Source organism: Equus asinus, chromosome 1, assembly GCF_041296235.1.
Source record: "Equus asinus isolate D_3611 breed Donkey chromosome 1, EquAss-T2T_v2, whole genome shotgun sequence".
Lineage (NCBI taxonomy): Eukaryota > Metazoa > Chordata > Mammalia > Perissodactyla > Equidae > Equus > Equus asinus.
Genome location: NC_091790.1, coordinates 135,297,291 through 135,322,050, shown reverse-complemented (window position 1 = coordinate 135,322,050; position 24,760 = coordinate 135,297,291). Strand labels below are relative to the sequence as shown.

At 37.3% G+C, this 24,760-nt stretch overlaps 1 protein-coding gene across 18 annotated transcripts in view; it reads left to right on the top strand.

Annotated features, from left to right (window-relative positions):
* The window catches only part of MTERF1 (mitochondrial transcription termination factor 1), a 347,595-nt gene that overhangs the window by 4,449 nt on the left and 318,386 nt on the right, over nt 1-24,760 (top strand). For 7 of the 18 annotated variants that reach the window (XM_014842925.3, XM_044767457.2, XM_044767452.2 and 4 more), the window contains one exon: nt 551-3,242. The exons of 10 other annotated variants lie outside the window; for them this stretch is intronic. In XM_014842925.3, the coding sequence (XP_014698411.2) occupies nt 551-1,718 (1,168 nt within the window). In that variant the 3' untranslated portion in view covers nt 1,719-3,242. Of the gene's footprint in view, nt 1-550; nt 3,243-21,670; nt 21,814-24,760 lie in introns of those variants that run through there. One more of the 18 variants, XR_011502926.1, reaches the window with a different exon arrangement.

Here is a 24,760-nt window from a genome sequence, read left to right as displayed (position 1 = left end):
AACAAGGTGTTTAAGGTGGAAATTAGGTAATCTGAAGTGTTGGTTTTCAAGGCTAGATTTAGAGTTTGATAATCAGGACTTGAGAACAGAGGCAAAGAAATCTGGTATCTGTGGGCAAGGGCAAGGCCAAAGATCTGGGAAGTTGGAAGACAAGGCAGAATTGAAAGCATCAGTTAGCAGGAATAAGCCAAAGGTTTGGAAACCTGGAGGATAAAGCAGAGATGGAGAGGGGCAACTGGTTTTGGGTAGCCAAGGTAGGCAAGGCAAAATAAAAAGAGAAAGAGAAAGGCAGGAGTAATTCTGGGGCAGTGATGATGCTATTCTGCTTTTCTTTATGTTAAGAATGGAAGCAGCCCCAGGCCATAGGTAATCAGAAGGAGTGAACTAGGGAGTGGGAGTGCTGGGAGTGCGGTGACTGAAATTGTTACCAAAGCATCAGGAGAGCTAACACTACAGATATTTTCTTATAGAAATGATCCTGATGCCTATAGGATCATTTAGCTGTTTAACACATTCATTTGTATAATATTATATATGTTGTTTTACACAGCATTCCAAAAGGTTTGGCCTACCTGACCGTTATGGCACCAAGAAACCTCTTGTGTATGAGAAGTAACTTTCTCTTTGGTTCAAGATGTTGGATGATCCAATTATCAGCAGAAATGCTCTTTAAATCAGTTTCATTTAGGCTTTTTGGTGTGAAGTATGGTAGTGCAGACGCTGAGCATTTGAAGAATGAAGAACTACTGAATAACTTACTTACTATGGGAGTAGATGTTGACATGGCGAAGAGACGACAGCCTGGAGTTTTTAATAGGGTGGGTACTAATGAGCAGGACTTGAAGATGTTCCTTCTGTCCAAAGGAGCTAAAGAGGAAGTGATTGCTAGCATCATATCAAGATATCCACGAGCTATAACACGCACACATGAAAGTCTTTCAAAACGGTGGGATCTTTGGAGAAGAATTATGACATCAGACCTTGAAATTGTAAATATTTTGGAACGTTCTCCTGAATCCTTTTTTCGGTCCAATAACAACCTAAACTTAGAGAATAATATAAAGTTCCTCTACTCAGTTGGATTGACCCGTAAATGCCTTTGTCGATTGTTGACCAATGCCCCACGTACCTTTTCCAATAGTCTTGATCTGAATAAACAGATGGTTGAACTTTTGCAAGAAATCTGTTTGTCCTTGGGTCACAATGATCCCACAGATTTTGTCAGGAAGATAATTTTAAAAAACCCTTTCATCTTAAGTCAGAGCACCAAACGGGTAAAAGCTAACATTGAGTTTTTGCAGTCAACTTTCAACTTGAACAATGAGGAGCTGCTCATTCTGATACGTGGTCCAGGAGCTGAAATCCTAGACCTTTCCAATGACTATGCCAAAAGGAACTATACAAATATCAAAGAGAAGCTATTTTCCCTTGGGTGTACTGAAGAAGAGGTACAGAAGTTTGTCTTAAGCTATCCAGATGTGATCTTCTTGGGGGAGAGAAAGTTTAATGATAAAATAGACTGCCTCATGGAAGAAAAAATTAGCATCTCACAAATAATTGAAAATCCTCGGATTTTGGATTCAAGCATAAATACTTTAAAAAATCGAATCAAAGAATTGGTAAATGCTGGCTATAACTTGAGTACATCAAGCATCACTCTTCTATCTTGGAGTCAAAAAAGATATAAAGCTAAATTGAAAAAGTTAAACATTGGATAGAACATTGCTCTGGGGAGTTAAAAAAAAGTCTTATAATACAGCGATACTGCATTTTGAATTTGGGCCTTTCAAAAAGGAGAGGGTTGATTTCTTAACCACATATATAATAATCCTTTCGATATTTTATTTATTTTTTTCGCTGAGGAAGATTCACCCTGAGCTAACATCCACTGCCAATCTTCCTCTTTTTTTGTATGTGACCTGCTGCCACAGCATGGCCACTGACACAAGAGTGGTGTAGGTCTGTGCCCGGGAACTGAACCTGGGCCAGTGAAGCAGAGTGTGCCAAACTGAACCACTTGGCCACCAGGGCTGGTCTTTGATATTTTAAAGGTTCATAAAAACTCATGGTCAGTATGTTCAAGTATAGTCTTCCCAGCTACGTTTTCTCTAATTTGAATTAATACAACATCTGATTATGTGACATGGGTGTGGCTGCTGTGTGAATGGTAGTTCCTGAGTGCCAGGGGAGAACAGTGTGTTGAAAGATAGAAAGTACAAAATAAGCTTTTTTGGTTTCTGTTTAGATTAAAAAGTTGACAGGTTCATTTAGATAGTTCTGTTTCCTCACGGTTTGGATGGCAATTTATTTCTCCTGTTATTCCCATGTATCTAATTATGGTTCATCTTCAAAACATAATGCCAATAAAATTCTGATGAAGACAAAAAGGAGGGATTTTTCATCCCAAATTCTCCATTCAAACCATTAGTATGCTCTGCCACCCCCCCCCCCCCCCCCCCCCCGGCTTAGGCTCAATTTTCTATGGGCATATCCTGATTTCTTTGAAAACAGGGGCAACTATGGTAGCCAGAATAATGGCCACTGAAAGACGTCAGTGTCTTAATTCCAAGAACCTGTGAATATGGTATGTTACATTGCAAAAGGACTTTGCAGTTAAATTTAGGTTAAGGGCCTTGAGATGGGTCGAGATTATCCTGTATTATCTGGGTGGGCCCAGGGTAATTATAAGGGTCCTTAAAAGTGGAAGAGGGAGGTAAGAGAGGTCAGAGTGATGCCATGTAAGAAGGACTTGACCCCCTTTTACTGGCTTTGAAGGAGGATGGGGCCATGAATCAAAGAATGCAGGTGGCCTTTAGAAAATGGAAAAGGCAAGGAAATGTCCTCCTCCAGGTCCCACAGAAAGGAGTGCAGCCCTGCTGGGACCTTGAATTTAGCCGAGTGAGACCTATGTCAAACTGCTGACCTACAGAACTGTAAGATAATGAATTTGTGGTGTTTTAAGCCACTGAGTTTGTGATAATTTGTTACAGCAGCAAATAGATTAATATGGCAACTAAATAGATGATTAGTTGCATTTTAGGTGAAGAAGTCACAAAATACGGTCCTTTTGGTATTATGTTTGTATTTCTTCATCTTACAATAACCTTTTGTATCCACCTCTGTTTTTGGAATGACTAATAAATTAGTATTTGTAAAGTCCTCTAAATGTATGGATAAAGAAGTAAATGTAAGTAATACAATCTAAATAAAGGAGTGTTTTCGCCTAATAACTGTAGCTTAAAGCCATGGTGATAGTTTCTATATATTTACATTTTGTTGGTATTTCAACTAATAAAGAACAAGGAATTTCTAGAAGCATTGACTTAAAAAATGACAAGTCAGATGATGTCTGTATCTTGAAGACACTCACAATCTAGCGTCTGAAATAAACTGAAAGAGAAAGGACACGTATGACCTTAATTGCTTTAATTGTTTTCCAGAGGTATTTGTTGATGTCAATTTTGAATTAAATAACAATGGTGCTCATCTTTTAAGCCTTGTTTCCTATCAGCAATGCTACAAAAAAACTTATTCCCACCACTGATAGAAACAAAATTCCTGCTTTTTTTTTTTTTTAAGGCTGTGTGTATGTCAATGATACTCTTATAATTTTTTCCAGTCAGCTATTTAATGGCAGGCATAGCATAGTTTAGAAAACATCGGCTTTCAAGAGGCATTTTTTTAGAGTGGTATATCTGTGCACCATTTCTGACTAGCTCTGCAACTTTGTGTAGATATTTTAATTTCACTGAACTTGTTTTCTCATCTATAAGATTAAAAATTGACCTCAGAGTTGGTGAGAATCAGATAATAAAGGGTCTCTAGAAGGTTTCTTGCACATAGTAACTGTTCAATGGTAGCTGTAATAAATAGTTGCAGTAATATTTTTAAATACAGCTTTATTGATATATAATTCACATACGATACAATTCACCAGTTTAAAGTACATAACTCAATGTATTTTTTAATATTCATAGGGCTATGGAGTCACCACAATCTAATTTTAGAGTCTGTTTGCACACCCTGAAAAAAACCCTATACCCATTAGCAGTTAATCTCTATGATCCCCCTCTTACTTCTCTAGCCCTAAGCAACCACTGATCTACTTTCTCTCTATAAATATGCTAATTCTGAATATTCCATGTAAGTCGAATCATACAATATGGTCATTTGTAATGGGCTTCTTTCAGTTAACATAATGTTTACAAGGTTCATCCATGTAGCACATACCAGTATTTCATTCTCTATCTATCTGTCTGTCTGTCTGTCTGTCTGTCTACCTACCTACCTACCTACCTACCTATCTATCCATCTATCTATATTTTTTGTGGGGAAGATTGTCGCTGAACTAACATCTGCCAATCTTCCTCTATTTTACGTGGGATGCCTCCACAGTGTGGCTTGACGAGTGGTGCTAGGTCAGCACCCAGGATCTGAACCTCTGAACTCCAGGGCACTGAAGTGGAGTGTGTGAACTTAACCACTATGCCACCAGGCTGGCCCCAGTATTTCATTCTTTTTTATTGCCAAATAATATTGCATTGCATGGATACAGTAGTATTATTGGGAGTAAATTTTATTGTTATGACTTAAAGCACAAAGTATTAATTCCTTAAGTCTTCTGAATTGTATGTGAATATTTTCTGAAGTGTTGCTTTGGAACTAACAAGTCTGTAAGGAACTTGATGGAGGTAGACAGAGGAGATAAAAGTTTATTGGCATCAGCTGGTCATGAGGATTATGTCTGGGTTGATGAGATGATATAGCAGCAACAGTTGCCAGTGGCCAAGGAGAATGTGGGATGCACAGAAGTAGAATACAGCCATCTTTTGGGGATTGAGGAAGGACAACTTCTTAGTAGAAACAAATGGATAGTACCTGTTAGGCAAGATTAACATATTTTAAGGTTTGAATCTGATTAGGGGAGAGTCTTAAAAAAAAGTTGAATTATAAAAATTTTAAGTAATATTTTTTCATGAGTAAAAAGAAAAATCCATGTTTATAGTGTGGAAAAAATAGAAAATAAACCACACACACGCAAAACAAACTATAATCTTATCTCCCAGAGATAAATAATGAACATTTTGGTCACTGTTCTTGTTTTTCTTTGCAGAATATATCCACACATGGATGTAATATGAGTAGATATGTGGCATATATATTTAAGTTGAGATCAAGCTGTCTATATTTATGTTTTTTAACCTAATAGATTCTGAACATATTAAGTATTCTTTAGTAATTAATTAATTACAGAATCAAGTATTCACCAGTAACATTGTTTTTAATGGTTGTATGAAATTGTTTGGATAAACCACAATTTCTCTAGTGAATCTCTCACCATTAGACAGATAGAGTAAATTTTAGTACATTAGTAATTTTTTGAAAACCCCACCTAGATTAGTTCAGTATTCCACATACATTCTACCATTTTTTCCACCATTAGTATAAGTTAAAATTTTGCTCTAGAAAATATGAACATTAAGATTACTGCATTTTGCTGTTCTCCAAATGTCAGCTGTTTCTGCAAAACTTCATTTTTTAAATGGAAACCATCTGTAAATTCTAAATTGCTGGCATAAACTTGAGGACTTTCAAATAACTATCAAAGATTAAAGGAAAAAAATGAGTTTCTTCATCCTGAACTTACCAGGAAGGAACAAAAAATGAGTAGTATTTATAAAAGGGTTTACTGGTCTATTAAACTAGTCATTTCTCTCCTTAAATCATCTAATTTCTAAGGCTTGCATAGGTACAAGGTTTGTAGCTAAAGATCCAATAAGATTGCTTTCATGTGCAAAACTTGACTGTTGGCTTCTTCCTTATGGACTGTGATGCCCCACAAACTTCACACCCAGAAGTACAATCTAGTGGAGATTGAAGGGAGAATCTGTTGATGGCAGAACTCTAGCCACAAACTTTAATAATAGGCAATCTTTACATAGTCCAAGAAGAGCTTGGCACAAACAAGATAGAATAGCAGGACTATATTATTATTAGAGAGGTTTGGGGAAGAGATGATAGCAGAAGCACAGTTGCCCAACATTGGAGACAGAAGAGAGGAGCTATGACTCAGTCATCATGGTCCTCTAGGGATCATCTCTGGAGGGACTAGGTCTTGGGTCTGATTGGCCACCAGGTAACTTGGGAGACAGGTGTTCTAAACTGGTCAAGAGGTCTTTGGACTGAGGGCATTCATTTATTCCTTAGTTTATTCACTGTTGACTCAGGAACCTGGTATAGGAAAGAGCTGCCAGCATCAGTTTTGAGGAGTTGAGGAAGGCACTCATGGTGAATGTTATAACCAGGTCCTATGTATCTTCTTGCTCATTTTCATGTTTCTGGTGTTCCCCAAATGTCACCCTTACCTCTTCACTTTCTTCTGGTCTTTTCGAGATAGATTATGTCTACACTTTTGCTTTCACACTTTTTTCCCCACAATTCACAGAGATTGTTAGTTAAATAAAAGGAAAAAACAAAAATACTATAGTTTTTTTTTAGCCTTTTGACTAATTTCTGTGTGGAATTTGGTACAGACATAGAAGACATACTGATGGAATCTCATTTTGTGTCTCACTTCACTGTTAGTCAGGTATATATATATATTTTATTGTGGTTTCATTGGTTTATAACATATAAATTTCAAGTGTACATCATTATATTTCAATTTCTGTGTAGACTACATCATGTTCACCACCCAAATACTAATTACAATCCATCACCATACATGTGCGTAATCACTGATTTCGCCCTCCTGCCTCCCCGCTTCCCCTCTGGTAACCACCAATCCAATTTCTTTCTCTGTGTTTGCTTTTTTTTTTTTTTTTAAGATTTTATTTTTTCTTTTACTCCCCAAAGCCCCACTGGTACATAGTTGTGTATTTTCAGTTGTGGATCCCTCTAGTTGTGGCATGTGGGATGCTGCCTCAGCATGGCCTGATGAGCAGTGCCATGTCTGCGCCCAGGATTCGAACCGGCAAAACCCTGGGCCACTGAAGCAGAGTGCGTGAACTTAACCACTCAACCATGGGGCTGGCCCCTGTTTTTTGTTGTTTTTATCTTCTGTTTATGAGTGAGATCATATGACATTCGACTTTCTCCCTCTGACTTATTTTGCTTAGCATAATACCATCAATACCATCCATGTTGTCACAAATGGCCAGATCTCATCCTTTTTTATGGCTGAGTAGTATTCCATTGTGTCTATATACCAGATCTTTATCCATTCGTCCCTTGATGGGCACCTAGGTTGCTTCCAAGTCTTGGCTATTGTGAATAATGCTGCAGTGAACATAGGGGTGCATATATCTTCATGCATTTATGTTTTCATGTTCTTTGGATCAATACCCAGCAGGGGAATGGCTGGCTCGTATGGTAGTTTTATTCTTAATTTTTTGAGGAATCTCCATACTGTTTTCCATAGTGGCTGCACCAGGTTGCTCTCCGACCAGCAGTGTGTGAGAGTTGACTTTTTTCCACATTCTCTCCAACACTTAGTATTTCTTGCCTTGTTAATTATAGCTGTTCTGATGGGCGTGAGGTGATATCTCATTGTAGTTTTGATTTGCATTTTCCTAATAATTAGTGATGTTGAACATCTTTTTATGTGCCTGTTGGCCATCTATATATCTTCTTTGGAAAAATATCTTTCCAGATCTTTTGCCCATTTTTTAGTTGAGTTGTTAGTTTTTTTGTTGTTGAGATGTGTGAGTTCTTTATATATTTTAGATTATTAACTCATCAGATATAAGGTTTGGAAATGTCTTCTTCCAATTGTTAGGTCGTCTTTTCATTTTTTTTGATGGTTTCCTTTGCTGTGCAGAAGCATTTTAGTTTGATGTAGTCCCATTTGTTTATTTAAGCATTTTAGTTTGATGTAGTCCCATTTGTTTATTTTTTCTTTTGTTTCCCTTGCCCAGTCAGACATGGTACTTGAAAATATGCTGCTAAGACTGATGTCAAAGAGCATAGTGCCTATGTTTTCTTCTAGAAGTTTCATGGTTTTAGGTCTTACATTCAAGTCTTTAATCTATTTTGAGTTGATTTTTGTGCATGGTGTAAGATATTCCATTCTTTTGCGTGTGGCTGTCCAGTTTTCCCAACACCATTTATTGAAGAGACTTTCCTTTGTTGATTGTATGTTCTTTCCTCCCTTGTCAAAAATTAGCTCTCTGGGGGCTGGCCCATTGGTGCAGTGGTTAAGTTCACGTGTTCTACTTTCGCCACCCAGGGTTCACTGGTTCAGATCCAAGGTGCGGGCACGGCACCGCTTGGCAATCCATGCTGTGGTAGGTGTCCCACATATAAAGTAGAGGAAGATGGGCATGGGTGTTAGCTGAGGGCCAGTCTTCCTCAGCAAAAAGAGGAGGATTGGCAGCAGATGTTAGCTCAGGGCTAATCTTCCTCAAAAAAAAAAAAAATTAGCTCTCCATAGATGTATGAGTTTATTTCTGGGCTCTTGATTCTGTTCCATTTATCTGTGTGTCTTTTTTTGTGCCAGTACCATGCTGTTTTGATTACTATGGCTTTATAGTATATTTGGAAATCAGGGAGTGTGATACCTCCAGCTTTGTTCTTTTTTCTCAGGAGTCCTTTGGCTATTCACGGTCTTTTGTTGTTCCATATAAATTTTAGGATTCTTTGTTCAATTTCTGTAAAAAATGTCATTGGAATTTGATAGGGATTGCATTGAATCTGTAGATGGCCTTAGGAAGTATGGACATTTTATCTATATTTATTCTTCCAATCCTTAAGCATGGAATATCTTTCCATTCCTTTGTGGCTTCTTCATTTTCTTTCAACAATGTTTTGTAGTTTTCAGTGTACAGGTCTTTCATCTCTTTCTTTAAATTTATTCCTAGATATTTTATTCTTTTTGTTGCAATTGTAAATGGAATTGTTGTCATAATTTCTCTTTCTGCTACTTTGTTGTTAGTGTATAGAAATGCAACTGATTTTTGTATGTTGATTTTGTATCCTGCAACTTTACCCTATTCATTTATTATTTCTTAAAGTTTTTTGGTGGATTCTTTAGGATTTTCTATATATAAAATCATGTCATCTGCAAATAGTGACAACCTCACTTCTTCCTTTCCAATTTGGATCCCTTTTCTTTCTTTTTCTTGCCTCATTGCTCTGGCTAGGACTTCCAATACTATGTTAAATAAGATTGGTGAAAGTGGGCATCTTTTGTATGGTTCCTGTTCTTAGAGAGAGAGCTTTCAGTTTTTCTCCATTGAGAATGGTTTGAGCTGTGGATTTGTCATATGTGGCCTTTATTATGTTGAGGATTTTCCTTCCATGCCCATTTTATTTAGAGTTTTTATCATAAATGGACGCTGTATCTTGTCAAATGCTTTCTCTGCATCTCTTGAGATGATCATGTGGTTTTTCTTCTTCATTTTGTTAATGTGGTGTATCACACTGATTTGTGGATGTTGAACCATCCCCGCATCCCTGGAATAAACTCCACTTGTTCATGGTGTATGATCTTTTTAATGTACTGTTGTATTTGATTTGCTAGTATTTTGTTGAGGATCTTTGCATTGATGTTCATCAGTGATATTGGCTTGTAATTTTCTTTTTTTTGTGTTGTCTGGTTTTGGTATCAGGGTAATGTTGGCTTCATGGAATGAATTAGGAAGCTTCCCCTCCTCTTCAATTTTTTGGAAGAGTTTGAGAAGGATAGGTATTAAGTCTTCTTTGAGTGTTTGGTAGAATTTGCCAGGGAAGCCGTCTGGCCTTGGACTTTTGTTTTTTGGGAAGTTTTTTTTATTACTTTTTCGATCTCCTTACTGTTGGTTTGTTTATTCAGATTCTCTGTTTCTTTTTGATTCAGTTTTGGAAGGTTGAATGATTCTAAGAATTTATCCATTTCCAGTTTATCCAGTTTGTTGTTGTATAAGTTTTTGTTATATTCTCTTACAGTGTTTTGTATTTCTGAGTTGTCTGTTGTAATTTCTCCTCTTTCATTTCTGATTTTATTTATTTGAGCCTTCTCTCTTGTTTTCTTGGTGAGCCTAGCTAAAGGCTTGTCAATTTTGTTTATCTTTTCCAAGAACCACCTCTTAGTTTCATTGATTTTTTTCTGTTGTCTTTTTGTCTCTATTTCATTTATTTCTGTTCTGATTTTTATTGTTGCCTTCCTCCTACTGATTTTGAGCTTTGTTTGTTCTTCTTTTTCCAGTTCCTTTAGGTGCACTGTTAGATTGTTTATTTGAGATTTTTCTTGTTTGTTGAGGTAGGCTCATATTGCTGTAAACGTCTCTCTTAGAACTGCTTTTGCCATATCCCATAGATTTTGACATGTTGTATTTTCATTTTCATTTGTCTTCAGGTACTTTTTGATGTCTCCTTTGATTTCTTCATTGACCCAATCATTGTTCAGTAGCATTTTGTTTAATCTGCACATATTTGTGGCTTTTCAAACTTTGCTCCTGTAGTTGATTTCTAGTTTCATAGCATTGTGGTCAGAAAAGATGCTTGATATTATTTCAGTTTTCTTAAATTTGTTGAGACTTGTTTTGTGGCCTAATATTTGTTCTCTCCTGGAGAGTGTTCCACATGCATTTGAAAAGAATGTGTATTCTGCAGTTTTTAGATGGAATGTTGTGTATATATATCTACTAAGTCCATCTGGTCTAATGTGTCATTTAAGGCCAATGTTTCCTTATTGATCTTATGTTAGGATGATCTATGTATTTGGTGTAAGTGGGGTGTTAAAGTCCCCTACTATTATTGTATTGCTATTTCTTCTATATCTGTTAATAATTGCTTTATATATTTAGGTGCTCCTATGTTGGGTGCATAGATATTTACAAGTGGTATATCCTCTTGTTGGATTGTTCCCTTTATCTTTATGTTGTGCCCTTCTTTGTCTCTTGTTACAGTTTTTGTTTTGAAGTCTATTTTGTCTGATATTAAGTATTGCTACCTCAGCTTTCTTTTCATTGCCATTTTCATGGAGTATCTTTTTCCATCCCTTCACTTTCAGTCTTTCAGTTTGTGATTGTCCTTAGGTCTGAAGAGTGTCTCTTGTATGCAGCATATATATAGGTCTTGTTTTTTTTATCCATTTGGCCACACTATGCCTTTTTATTGGAGTATTTAGTCCATTGACTTTTAAAGTAGCTATTGATAAGAATATACTTATTGCTATTTTATTGCTTTCTTTCTGGGTGTTTTAGTAGTTTTTCTCTGTTCCTTTCTTCTTCTCTTGCTGTCTTCCCTTGTGGTTTGATGGCTTTCTTTACTATTATGTTTGGGTTCCTTTCTCTTAGTTTTTTTGTGTATTTATTATAGGTTTCTGGTTTGTGATTACCTTGAGGTTCGTATGTAACAACCTATATATATAGCAATCTATATTAAGTTGATGGTCTCTTAAATTTGACCTCTTGCTAAAAGCTCTACTCTTTTGCCCCCTTCTTCCCACATTTTATGTTTTTGATATCATGTCTAACCTCTTGTTTGTGAGTGTGTTTCTCTTACTCTTCTATCATGGAAATAGATAATTTTACTACTTTTGTCTTTTGACCTTCACATTAACTTCATAGGTAGTTGATCTACTACCTTAACTGTATATTTGCCTTTGCCAGTGATTTTATTGTTTTGATTTTTTTTGTGTATGATAATTTTCTTATTCCTATTTGTGGTCTTTTCTTTTCCACTTAAATAAGTCCCTTTAACATTTCTTGTAAGGCTGGTTTCTTGGTGATAAACTCCTTTAGTTTCTGCTTGTCTGGGAAACTATCTCTTTCCATTTTGAATGATAACCTTGCTGGATAGAGTATCCTTGGCTGTAAAGGTTTCTTCTTTTCAGCACTTTAAATATACCATGCCACTCCCTTCTAGCCTGTAAGGTTTCTCCTGTGAAGTCAGCTGATAGTCTTATGGAGTTTCCTTTGTGTATAACTTGCTGTCACTCTCTGGCAGCTTTTAGGATTCTCTCTTTATCTTTAGTTCTTGAAATTTTAATTATAATGTGTCTTAGTGTGGGCTTCTTTTGGTTAATCTTGTTTGGTGCTCTCTGTTCTTCCTGTACCTGGACGTCTGTTTCCTTTCTTAGGTTAGCAAAGTTGTCAGCTATTATTTCTTTACATAGATTCTCTGCTCCTTTGTCTCTCTCTTCTCCTTCTTGGACACCTATGATACAGATGTTAGTGCACTTGATCTTGTCTCAGAGGTCCCTTAGACTGTCCTCATTCTTTTAATTCTTTTTTCTTTTATCTGTTCAGCTTGGGTGATTTCCTCTAGTCATTCGTTCTGCCTGGTGATCCGTTCTTCTGTATCGTCTACTCTGCTTTTGAGCCCCTCTAGTGAATTTTTCATTTCCTGTATTGTATCCTTAATTTCTGATTGGTTCTTTTTTATATTTTCCAATTATTTGTTTATGTTCTCACTGAGTTCATGCATTCCTCTCCCAAGATCAATGAGCATCCTTATGACTCTTAGTTTGTACTCTTTGTCAGGTAAATTGTTTAATTCTGTTTTGTTTAGTTCTTTTTCTGGGGTTTTGTCCTGTTCTCTTACTTGGAATGTATTCCTTTGTTTCCTCATTTGCCTCTTTCTCTGTGGTTATACCTATATATTAGGTAGATCAGCTGCATCTGCTGGTCTTGCAGAGGTCCCTTATGGAAGAGATGCCTTATGAAGCCCTGCACAGTTCTTCTCTCTCATCACCAGTTCCAAATGTTCCACGAGTGTCCCGTGTGGGCTACCTGTTTCCTGTTGTGGCAGGGTTGCTCTTGCTGCAGGTGCCTGGGGAGGCTTGGCTGTCCCACTGGCTGGCTGGTTGTAATACACAGTGCCTGTGTCTACTGTTGTCCCTTCAGTCACTTTATTGGGCATGGGGAGCCCAAGCACAGTTGGCTGCAAGGTCTATTGGCACATTTTTCTTGCAGTTTTTCTGTTAAGTGAGTAGGCCCCCAATGTGGCTTGTTGCTAGGTTCTGGGGTTTATAATTGCTATAGGCCTCTGGCCTGCAAGGCTGTTGTCAGCTCTCTCAAGAGTGCAGCTTGGTGGGGCTGGCCCCAGGCATGTGATCTCCCACTTGTTTTAGGCTTTGGAAGGTGGGGCCGATCTCCTATTTGGCTGTTTGAGAAGCACAAGTCTGCTGCAGCTGACAAGTCCCACTGCCCACAGGCCCACACACCCTGTCAACACAGGCTTGCCCCATGTACACACCCTGACCCACTGAAGAGTGGGTCCAGTCACCCCACTGCAGATGCCCCACATTCTCCACCAATGCAGGCCTACCCCTCGCACATGCTCTGCCCCACAGGGGCGGACCCACTTGCCCTACTGCAGAGGTCCCAGGCACCCTGCCTTTGTGGGGCCACAAGTTACCTGAGGGCTTGCTCTTGGGTGGGGCCAATCCCTAGAGGGTGCTGCCTGCCCTGGCTGAGCTGGATTAAATCAGTGCTCTAGTAGGCGGGGCAGACCCATGCACTAACAAGTCAGGGGAAGAAATCCAATGGCATCTGCCAACATCCATGTCAGCATGCCTGTGCTAATTCAGAATAATGGCTGTCACCAATGTCTCACACTCACTGGGGAAGTAGTCCCACCTTGCGGAGGTCTCACTCTCACTGAGATGCATCCAGAGCCTATCAAGTGAGTCTCTTTTCACCAAAGGACTATGTACCTTTCTGGTGATTTTAGATTGCTTTCCTAAATGGGTGAATTTGTGCATGGGCCCTTTAAGGACAGGCTTCCACCCCGCCCCTTATATCTGATAGCTTTTCTAGGGGTATCCCTCGTTGTTGTTAATAACCAGCTAAGCCAGATATTATGACACTTGTTTCAGTTGTGCTGAGTCCAAGAACTGCTTATTGTGGTAACACTCCCCCACTCAGATCCCCCTCTCTTCCAGGGAAGGCTTTGTACTTTAAGATTTCTCCTGGCTGTCCATGAAGTGCTGTGTGTAGAAGGTGGCCTTTTCCTTTCCAAAAAGGAGTTTCTGCCTCTTCCACCTCAGTCAGTACTGGCTCTTGTTGTGGGTGTTCTTTTTATCCAGTTTTCACTTCTCTCTTAGGGTAATTATTCCAAGAGTAATTGTAAATTTGTTGTGTCTGTGGGAGGAGGTGAGTTCAGAGTCTGCCTACACCACCATCTTGACACCAGATCTAATCAGATAGACATTTGAACTTATTTTTCCTTAGTAGCAATACTGGGTGAAGATCAGTGAGTTTATGTACATGAACTGCTTTGTGTTAATTATGAAAAATTTTAATATGATGGTATGGTAGTTCTTCCATCTCTATTTGAATATCCCAGTGCCACCTTCAGTAGCTGTCAAGCTACCTTCAATTTATACCCAACATATCGTCTTTCTTTCTCCTTTTATTTTACAATGGAAGTGAGTTTATTCTCTGAGAATACACATTCATTGTCAAAGCCTCCAAATAATCAAAGAAACAAAGTCCCAGCTAACCTGTTTGTCATGAGGTTGAGGAAATATCCTTTTTTTCTTAGTTCGCAAAGAGGTTTGTTTATTTTAGTCAGGGATGAATGATAATTTTTGAAAAATCCTTTTTAAAAATCATCTGTTTTTAATCCATCAATGAATGTCAGTTGATTTCTTTATATCATCCTTTGTTTTATTGAAATAAAACCTAAGCCAAATTCAATTTACTAATATTTTACTTAAGAGTTTTTATTAGTATTCACAAGGGGAATTGGTATACAGGTTTCCCCTCCCCACTCACCTTGTTATTGTGGAAGTTTTGGTGGGTAGATTCTTTGTTTTTTTAGGAGGAGGGCAGTTGCCACTTTGTCAGGCTTTTGGATCAGAGTTGTACTAGCCTTATAAAATTAGTTTGGAAGGTTTTTATTTTCTTCCCTATGCTATGGAACCAGTTGAAAATCATGGGAACTATCCATTCCTTTAAAAGCTCGCAGAACTTTCCTGTAAAATCATCTGGTGTCTTGTTCAGGACAGATCCTTGGCAACAATGGAAATTTGCTGTGAAGGCTTCTCTAAAGGCTTTGACCAAAATCTTTTTGGTAGTTATCAGTATAGAGCTCTCTCTTGTCCTAGTTAATGCATTTTGCTTTGAATACTACATTAATATTAACATTGCCATGCTTCATGTTCTTACAAAGACTTGTACTTGCATCTTCATAACAGCTTTACTTGTAGTAACCAAAACCTGGAAGCAACCCAACAGGTTCATCAACAGATAAATGGAAATATAAGTTGTGATATATTTGTGCAGTGGAATATTATTCAGCAATACAAAAGAATGAACTATTAATACATGCAACAACCTGGGTGAATCTCAAAATAATTGTTCTAAATGAAAGAAGCCAAACAAAGAGTACAATCTATGTGGTTCCATTTATATAAAATTCTAGGAAATGCTTACTAATCTGTAGTGACAGAAAGTAGATCATTTGTAGTCTGGGATGGAGGTGGGGTGGGATGGGGAAGGCCAGGGAGGAGGGATTACCAAGGGCCACAGGGAAACTTTTGGAGGTGTTGTATATATTCATTATCTTCATTATCGTGATGGTTTTGTGAGTGTATAGATAAGTCAAAATGTGTCAAAGTGTATATTTTAAATATGTGCGGTTTAGTATACTGCAGTTATACCTCAGTAAAATTGAAGAATCCATCCATTCAACATTGACTTGAAATGCCATCTTTATCTGATACTAAATTTTCACGTGTGTGTTTCTAGACCCTCTTCAAAATACAAAATACAAGTACAAGAACAAATGTATCTAACTTTATATTTCTACTTATCAAGAATTAATATCAAGTATCTTTTTAGTAAAGATGTTGGGAGACCTGAGAAACCACCTGGAAAAAATATTGATGGATTCGTACTCATACACCAGGTATACTTCAAATGGAGCAGTCACGAGCCCTCTACCACTCAGTCCTTCCCTTGGCTTGATGACCTACATGAGGTCGGGCCATGGCATGTGTCAGACACTGGCAATAATACCCGCATCTTTGTTCTGGAGGGCTTCCTGAAGCCTACCTGGGGCCCTTGGGCTAGAATTTGCCCTGAGGGCAGCTGCTCTTGCTTTCTTGCTATTCCAAAGTGCATATAAAATTAGACCTCGGCCTTTTTCCACACAAGAACCAGGCCTCTGATGAAATCCTATGCACTGTGGAGAACTGGTGTGTTTCTTTGATTAGGAAGCTGACTAGATTTACTCCCAGCAGCCACACAAAGCCTCCTTTTCTAAGGAAAGTAGAGTGCATGGACCCAAGTTGGGCGCATTCCTTCCTTTTTGCTTTCCTGCATTTAGGGAGTATGACTGTCATGTTATACTCTGAATATTAATTAAAGTGTCTATGACAAAATTAGTGCAAAGGTCAGCATTATTCCACTCTGCATATTTGGATGTATCTCTCAGACCTTCTCAGCTTCTTTAGAATGCCTGTTTCTCCTGACCAAAGCTGTATGACTGCATTTCACATAAGGATATGTGGTTAAGGCTTACTAATTTAGCTAAATGTGATATTCACAGAATTAAAGTGTAACAGTGTTTATGATGAATAACTGATAAAACAATTATTTAAAAATTATATAAATTATATATAATTAATAATTATAAGTAATTAATAACTGTTAAAGAATTAAAATTGGGTCCTTATCCCCCTGTGTTTTCTTGTGCACAAAACTTCATGAACCGCAGGGGGACATGTAGACAGAGGTTTGGCTATGCAGTTTTCTAAAGTCAGCTAGCTGTAAATCTGGCTGATAGTTCAAACTAAATAAAGACTTATTTAAATACCAGAAGAGAGTTGGCAGGGGACCGTTTTATCTGTAGGTTCTGTCAGCCTCAAGCTGGAAGAAAATAAATTGATACTCTTGTATACAATTTTTTTCCTAGTAGTTTAATGTCCGTTTAAAAGAATGAAAAAGCTGTTTTCCTTGAATGGTTATTCATTCCTTTTAAACAAATGCTACTGCTTAATTGTCTCAGACAGTTCTGAAATGATATAATTTGGGTACTTTTTGTATTTTTACCTAGGTTTGAAGCTCTCTTCTTGTTTGTTACACAATCTTAATGCTTAAAAATATTTTGCAGCCGAGGTCTTTGCCCTCATTCAGATCAGACTGCTAGATCCTCTACTCTTGTTTAATTTTCATCTTTAAACCTGCATGGTGTTTGTTATGTGTCTGTATACAAAACTGAGCATAAGCTAGTACTGTCTCCATAGTATTGCAGTTGATCCAATTACTTTGTTAACTTTTTCATTCCTTTGTGGGCTTGAGGAGGTTTTATTTTAAATAAAGATTGTAATGGTAAGATCTGAAGTGAAGGAATCAGATTTTCTTATGAGAATCAATGTTATATATCAAATAGATAGATTATAAACTATCTGTGGTATCTCTATTATTTAGAAGACATTGTAAATACAAATGCATGTGCTCCTAGGTATCCCATGGCATCTAATATTGCTACTTTGATGACCTCACCCATTTAACTATCTGTGGGTGAACAATTCTAGATTTGAGGATCAGTATGTAAGGGAGAATGATAGGATTGGAAATAAAAGTAAAATCCCTTTAGTATAAAGCACCATATGTACAAAGCATGCTCTAGATATTATGGTAGCTACAAAAGAGGTTGAAACCTTTGCAGTTAAATGATATCTTGTCATGTCTGTATTGTCTGAATAATGCCTTCATCAAGTTGAATTCTGGCTTACACTCTACCTGACATTTGAAGACTTGACAACAAACTCTGGAACAGAATTATCAATATAGAGAAGATCCCTTCCCCTCACATTTCTGCTCCCCCCTTCCTCCTAAGCTGAAGTTAGTACACACTTAGAAAAGTTTTGCTTTGTGCTCTTCGACTTTCTTCCCTAGAGTCAGTGAGCCAGGGAGTCACCTTGGTAATGACTTGGCCAGCTGGGCCCTTCAGAGAACCTAAGTTCACCCCCTTCCCCTTTCATTTCCCAATCAAACTGATATTTATATAATCACCACAGTGTGAGTCACTGCCAAAACTGAGGCTGTTAGGAGCCTAGAAGAGCTCATAGTAGCTTTGATAGTTTATTGGTTTGTTTATAAAAATAATATTTTTTCCTGATTGCAAAATAATCTTTTAATTACACAATGTTGGAAAATATAGAAAAGCACGCATACAAAAAGTGCTCATAATCCCACTACCCCAGAAATAGCACTTGTTAACATTTTGGTGTATTACTTTCTAGTCTTTTTTTCTTATGCATATATACTATGTGTGGAAAATAAATATAATCTCTTCTCTAGCAAAACTGATTTATTCAACACATATTTGTTGAATACCGACTATGCACTATTGTGTTTGACACTGGATTATTAGTAATAACTGTTTTAATCCTATTTTTGTAAATATATTATGAGCATTCTCCTATATCACACATCATTTAATACCAGTTTTTTAGATAAAGTTGAGTCTTGACAACCCTGATCCACTATGGTTAAGGGAATATGCCATTGAGAACAATAGAGAAGAGAGCAGGCCTCCCAGGAGGCCTGGTGTGGGCTCATCAGGTCACCGTATGGTATTGTGCTCAGAGCACAATACCCCCATCATGTTTCCACTCAGCATGACGGAAGTTCCTGGAAAGGTTATCAAGGACCGATAGGAAAGCAAGAGGAGTACTTGGGGAGGTCTAACTTGAGACTCATCACCAAATCATACAATAAAGTAATATTGTGATAAAAGGAATGATTGGGTCCTTTGGCCAATATTGGCCTGTTTAGAAACAAAAGATATTAGAATGCTTCTGGATCACCTGTTTGAAGCTGTCCAATTTTCCCTAAGATGAACCAGAATTGGAGCTTCCTTCTAGTATCAATTAACTTTAATTCTGATGTTCTTCTCTAGGCAATTCTTGGATCCATTTTTTTTACCTCTAACATTTTCAACCTCTAACCAATTCCTACTCTTAAATATTCTATACGCTGCCCCTAGAATAATTTCCTTGACCAGTACTGAGTCTATACTGGTAGGCTGAGTAGACCTGGCCACTCCTATCATGGAGTTTATAATGTAGCAGAGGAAGAGAGACAAACAGTTAAACCTACAAATAAATATGTAACTAAAAATTGAGGAAAGTGTTTGAAGGAAACAGAGTTCTGGGAAGGAGAGTAAAAGGCAGAAACTCTTAGATTGGCTGATCAGGGAGAACCTCTTAGGAAACTAATATGTAATCTGAGACTTGAAGGATGAGGAGGAGACACCAAAGAGCTAGGCAGAACATTGCAGACATGGTGTGGTTGGAGTGAAGGTCCTGGTGGGCATAAGCTTAATATGTCTTAGGAACTGAAGGATGCCAAGTGCTGCTGGAGAACAGTGCCTAGGGTAAAGTGGCTTTAGATGAGGTGATAGAGATGGCCAGGGATGTGTGGGTTGGGAATCATATCATATGCAGAGTGTCGAAGTCTGTAATAGGAAGTTTGGATTTTGAGGACAAAGAGAAACCATTGAGAGATATTAAGCAAGTAAGAAATATAATGAGATTTACATTCAAAAAAGATTCCTATAATTTGTGAGAATCAGTTAAAATGGGACAATTGAGGAAGCATGAAGATCAATAAAGAGGCCATTAGATTAGTCCAAGCAAGAAATGATGGTGACTTGGGTTAAGGTGGTGACAGTAGATTTGGGAGACATTGATGGATATACTGTATAGCAGTACTGTCCAATAGAAATATAATGTGAGCCACAAATACAAGCCAAATATATATTTAAAATTTCTCATAATTGCATTAAAAAGTAAAAGGAAATAGGTAAAATTGTTTTAATTTATTTAACCCAATATATCCAAAATATTATCACTTTAACACATAATCAATATAAAAATTATTAATGACATATTTGACATTCTCCTTGTACTAAGTCTTCAAAATCTTATGAATATTTACTTAAAGCACATGTCTATTTGGACTATCCCCATTTTAAGTGCTCAATGTCCACATGTGTCTGACAGCAATATTGGACAGTGTAGCCTTATAGAATTTGGTGATGGATTGGATATGAGGAATTAGAGAGAAGGAAGATTCTAGGATAACCCCTTGGTTTCTAGCTTGAGCAATTGATATGTGGCAGTGCCTTTTGAGATGTAACAAATTGGTGGAGGGGAGAGAAATGATTTAAGACACAGGGAATAAAGAATTCAGCTTTCGACATTTTAAAGTTAAGGTGTGGAGAGATAAGAAAGATGACTGCTGGTGACCTTGTCACCCCTGTGGACTGGCTGGCAATGAGCTGGCACTGATGGCTCCTTTTACCCCACGGTTGGGGAGGCTGCACTCCATTACTCCTCCTCCAAAGATCTCCAGGTATCATCAATAGTGTTTCCAGCCTTGGCAGGCAATTTTCTTGAGAACCAGGTGCCCCAAATTTATAGTTTGTACCCAGAAACGTCTCTAAAAGCTGAGAGCAATGGTAGGAAAGGCCCAGGGTCCCTCTGTTGGAGAAGATACCCATGGCGTGTTCAATGGCACACTGGCCCAAGCATACCTCTCCACAGGATGGCTAGAGGAGAAGGGAACTATGCAACTTTCAGACCTCGTGCATGTGAGTTGGTTCCGCTGTGCCCCAAGTGATGCTTGTTGGTGTTTATCGGAAGCCCTTTACTGGACAAGATGCCGGTGAAACATCCCAGTAGGCATATCAGATAAGCCATTTGGATATATGAGTGCAGCTTGGAGAAGAATTTATTTTTTTTCTTTTTTTTCCCCAGCTTTATTGAGCTATAATTGACATATAACATTCTGTTAAGTTTAAGGGGTACAACATGATTATTTGATACACTTACATATTGTGAAATGATTACCACAGTAGATTAACACCTTCATCACCTCACGTAAGTACCATTTCTTTTTTGTGTGGGAACATTTAAGATTTACTCTCTTAGCAACTTTTATATATATAACATAGTGTTGTTAACTATAGTCCATCCCATACATTAGATCCCCAGAACTTACTCACCTTATAACTGGAAGTTTGTACCCTTTGACTGATATTTCCAGATTTTCCCCACACCTCAGCCCCTGGCAAGTACCCTTTTATAAACTCTGTGTTTCTATGAGTTTGACTTTTTTAATTCCATATCATACACTATTTGTCTTTCTCTGTCTCACTTATTTCACTTAGCATAACGCCCTCAAGTTTCTTCCATGTTGTCACAAATGGCAGGATTTCCTTCTTTCTCATGGCTGAGTAATATTTCGTTATATATATACAGTTGTGATATATGTGTGTGGTACATATACATGGTATATATAATATATATGCAGTATATATATATATGTAGTATATATATATATATATTCATATGTTGGTTGTTGTGAATAATGCTGTCGTGAACATGGGAGTTCAGATATCTCTTCAAGATCTGATTTCATTTCCTTTGGATATATACCCAGAAGTGGGATTGCTAGATCATATGGTAGTTCTATTTTTAATTTTTGAAGAATTTTCATACTGTTTTCCATAGTGACTGTACCAATTTACATTCCCAACAATAGTGCGCAAGGGTTTCCTTTTCTTCATATCCTCACCAACACTTATCTCCTATCTTTTTTTTTTTTTGAGGAAGATTGGCCCTGAGCTAACATTTGCTGCCAATCCTCCTCTTTTTGCTGAGGAAGACTGGCCATGAGCTAACATCTGTGCCCATCTTCCTCTACTTTATATGTGGGATGCCTACCAGAGCATGGCTTGCTAAGTGGTGCCATATTCACACCTGGGATCTGAACCGGCGAACCCCGGACAGCCAAAGCAGAACATGTGCACTTAACCGCTGCGCCACCAAGCCGGCCACATCCTATCTTTTTGATAAAGCTATTCTGACAGGTATGAGGTGATATCTCATCATGGTTTTGATTTGCATTTCCCTGATGATTAGTAATGTTGACCATCTTTTTATGCACCTGTCAGCCATTTGTGTGTCTTCTTTAGAAAAATGTCTATTCAGATCCTCTGCCCATTTGTAAATCAAATTATTTGTTTTTTTTTGCTATTGAATTGTGTGAATTTCTTGTATATTTTGGATATTATCCCCTTACCAGATGGATGTTTTGCAAATATTTTCTCCCATTCCATAGATTGCCTCTTCATTTTGTTGATGCTTCTTTTGCTGTGCAGAAGATTTTTAGTTTGATGTAGTCCTACTTGTTTATTTTTTGCTTTTGTTGCTTGTGCTTTTGGTGCCATATAAAAAAAAAATCATTGCCAAGACCAATGTCAAGGAGCTTTTTACCTATATTTTCTTCTAGGAGTTTTACAGTTTCAGGTCTTACATTTAAGTCTTTAATACATTTTGAGTTAATTTTTGTGAGTGGTGGAAGATAGAGGTCCAGTTTAACTCTTCTGCATGTGGATATCCAGTTTCCCCAGCACTGTTTATTGAAGACACTATCCTTTCCTCTTTGAATATTCTTTTTTTTTTAAAGATTGGCAGCTGAGCTAACATCTGTTGCCAATCATCTTCTTCTTTTTTTTTTTTTAAATTTCTTCCTCTTCCCAAAGCCCCCCAGTACATAGTTGTATATTCTAGGTGTGAGTGCCTCTGGTTGTGCTATGTGGGATGCCACCTCAGCATGGCCTGATGAGCGGTGCCATGTCCACACCCAGAATCCGAACTCACAAAACCCTGGGGCACTGAAGTGGAGCGTGTGAACTTAACCACTCAGCCATGGGGCGGCCCTGAATATTCTTGACTCTCTTGTTAACTATTAGTTGACCATATTTGTGCGGGCTTATTTCTGGACTCTTGATTCTGTTTCATTTGTCTATGTGGGTTTTTATGCCAGTATCTTACTGTTTTGATTACTAATGCTTTTCAATACAGTTTGAAATCAGGAAGTGTGATGCCTCCAGCTTTGTTCTTCTTTGTCAGGATTGCTTTAGCTATTTGGGATCTTTTGTGGTTTCTTATGAATTTTAGGCTTGTTTTTCTATTTCTGTGAAAAATGCCATTGGAATTTTGATACGGATTACATTGAATCTATAGATAACTTTGGGTGGTATGGATATTTTAATAATATTAATTCTTACAATCCATGAACATGGGATATTTTTCCATTTATTTGTGTCTTCTTCAATTTCTTCCATAACAATTTTATAGTTTTCAGTTTACAGCTTTTTTACCTCCTTGGTTAAATTTATTTCACTTATTTTTGATACTATTGTGAATGAGATTGTTTATTTTTCAGATATTTTGTTGTTAATGTATAGAAACACAACTGATTTTTGTGTGTTGATTTTGCATCCTGCAACTCTACTGAATTCATTGACTAGTTCTAACAGTTTTTTGGTGGAGTCTTTAGGATTTTCTATGTATAAGATCATATAATCTACAAACAGGACAATTTTTCTTCTTCCTTTCCAATTTGAATGCCTTTTCTTTCTTTTTCTCGCCTAATTGCTCTGATGAGGACACCCTGTACTAATTGAACAGGAGTACTGAGAGGGGACACCCTTGTCTTCTTCCTGATCTCAGGAGAAATGTTTTATGTTGTTAACTGTGGGTTTGTCATATATGGCTTTTATTATGTTGAGGTACTTTACTTGTATACCCATTTGTTGAGAGCTTTTGTTGTGAATGGATCTTGCATTTTGTAAAATGCTTCTTCTGCATCTATCAAAGAGGACCGTATGATTTTTTTCTATCATTCTATTACTGTGGTGTATCACATTTATTAATTTGCCTATGTTGAAGCATCCTTGCATCCCAGAGATAAATTCCACTTGATATGATCAAGTGTTTTATGATCTTTCTAATGTGCTGTTAAATTCAGTTTGTTAATATTTTGTTGAGAATTTTCGCATCTATGTTCATTAGGGATATTGCCTGTAATTTTCTTTTCTTGTAGTGTCCTTATCTGGCTTTGGCATCAGGATAATTCTAGTCCAATAAAATGAGTTTGGTAGTGTTTCTTTTCAATTTTTTGGAAGAGTTTGTGAAGTATTGCATCAATTCTTCTTTAAATATTTGGTAGAATTCTATGAAGCCATCTGGTCCTGGGCTTTTTTTTGTTGGGCTTTTTTTTTAAGATTGTCCTTGAGCTAACATCTGTTGCCAATCTTTTTTTTTTTTCTTCTTCTTTTCCCCAAAGCCCCCCAGTAAATAGTTGTATATTCTAGTTGTAGGTCCTTCTAGTTCTGCTATGTGGGATGCCACCTCAGCATGGCTTGATGAGTGATGCTAGGTCCATGCCCAGGATCTGAACCTGTGAGACCCTGGGCCGCTGAAGCAGAGTGTGTAAATTTAACCACTTGGCCATAGATCTGGCCCTGTTGGGATGTTTTTGATTACTAATTCAATCTCCTTATGTGTTATTCATTTGTTCAGATTTTCTATTCTTCATGATTCAGTCTTGGTAAGTTGTATGTTTCTAGGAATTTATCTATTTCTTCTAAGTTATTCAATTTGTTAGTGTGTAATTATGCATAATAGTCTCTCATGATCTTTCATATTTCTGTGCTATCAAGTATAATGTCTACTCTTTCATTTCTGATTTTATTTATTTGAGTCTTCTCCAATTTTTCTTTTCTCTTTTTTTCTTAGTGTAGTTAAAGGTTTGTCAATTTTTTTTGTCTTTTAAAAAACAGCTCTTAATTTCATTGACCTTTTCTATTGTATTTCTGGTCTCTATTTTATTTATTTCTACTCTGATCTGTTATTTTCTTTCTTCTGCTAAATTTGGGCTTAGTTTGTTCTTCTTTTTTTAATTCCTTGAGGTATAAAGTTAGGTTGCTGATTTGAGGTTTTTATTTTTTCTTAATGTAGGCATTTACG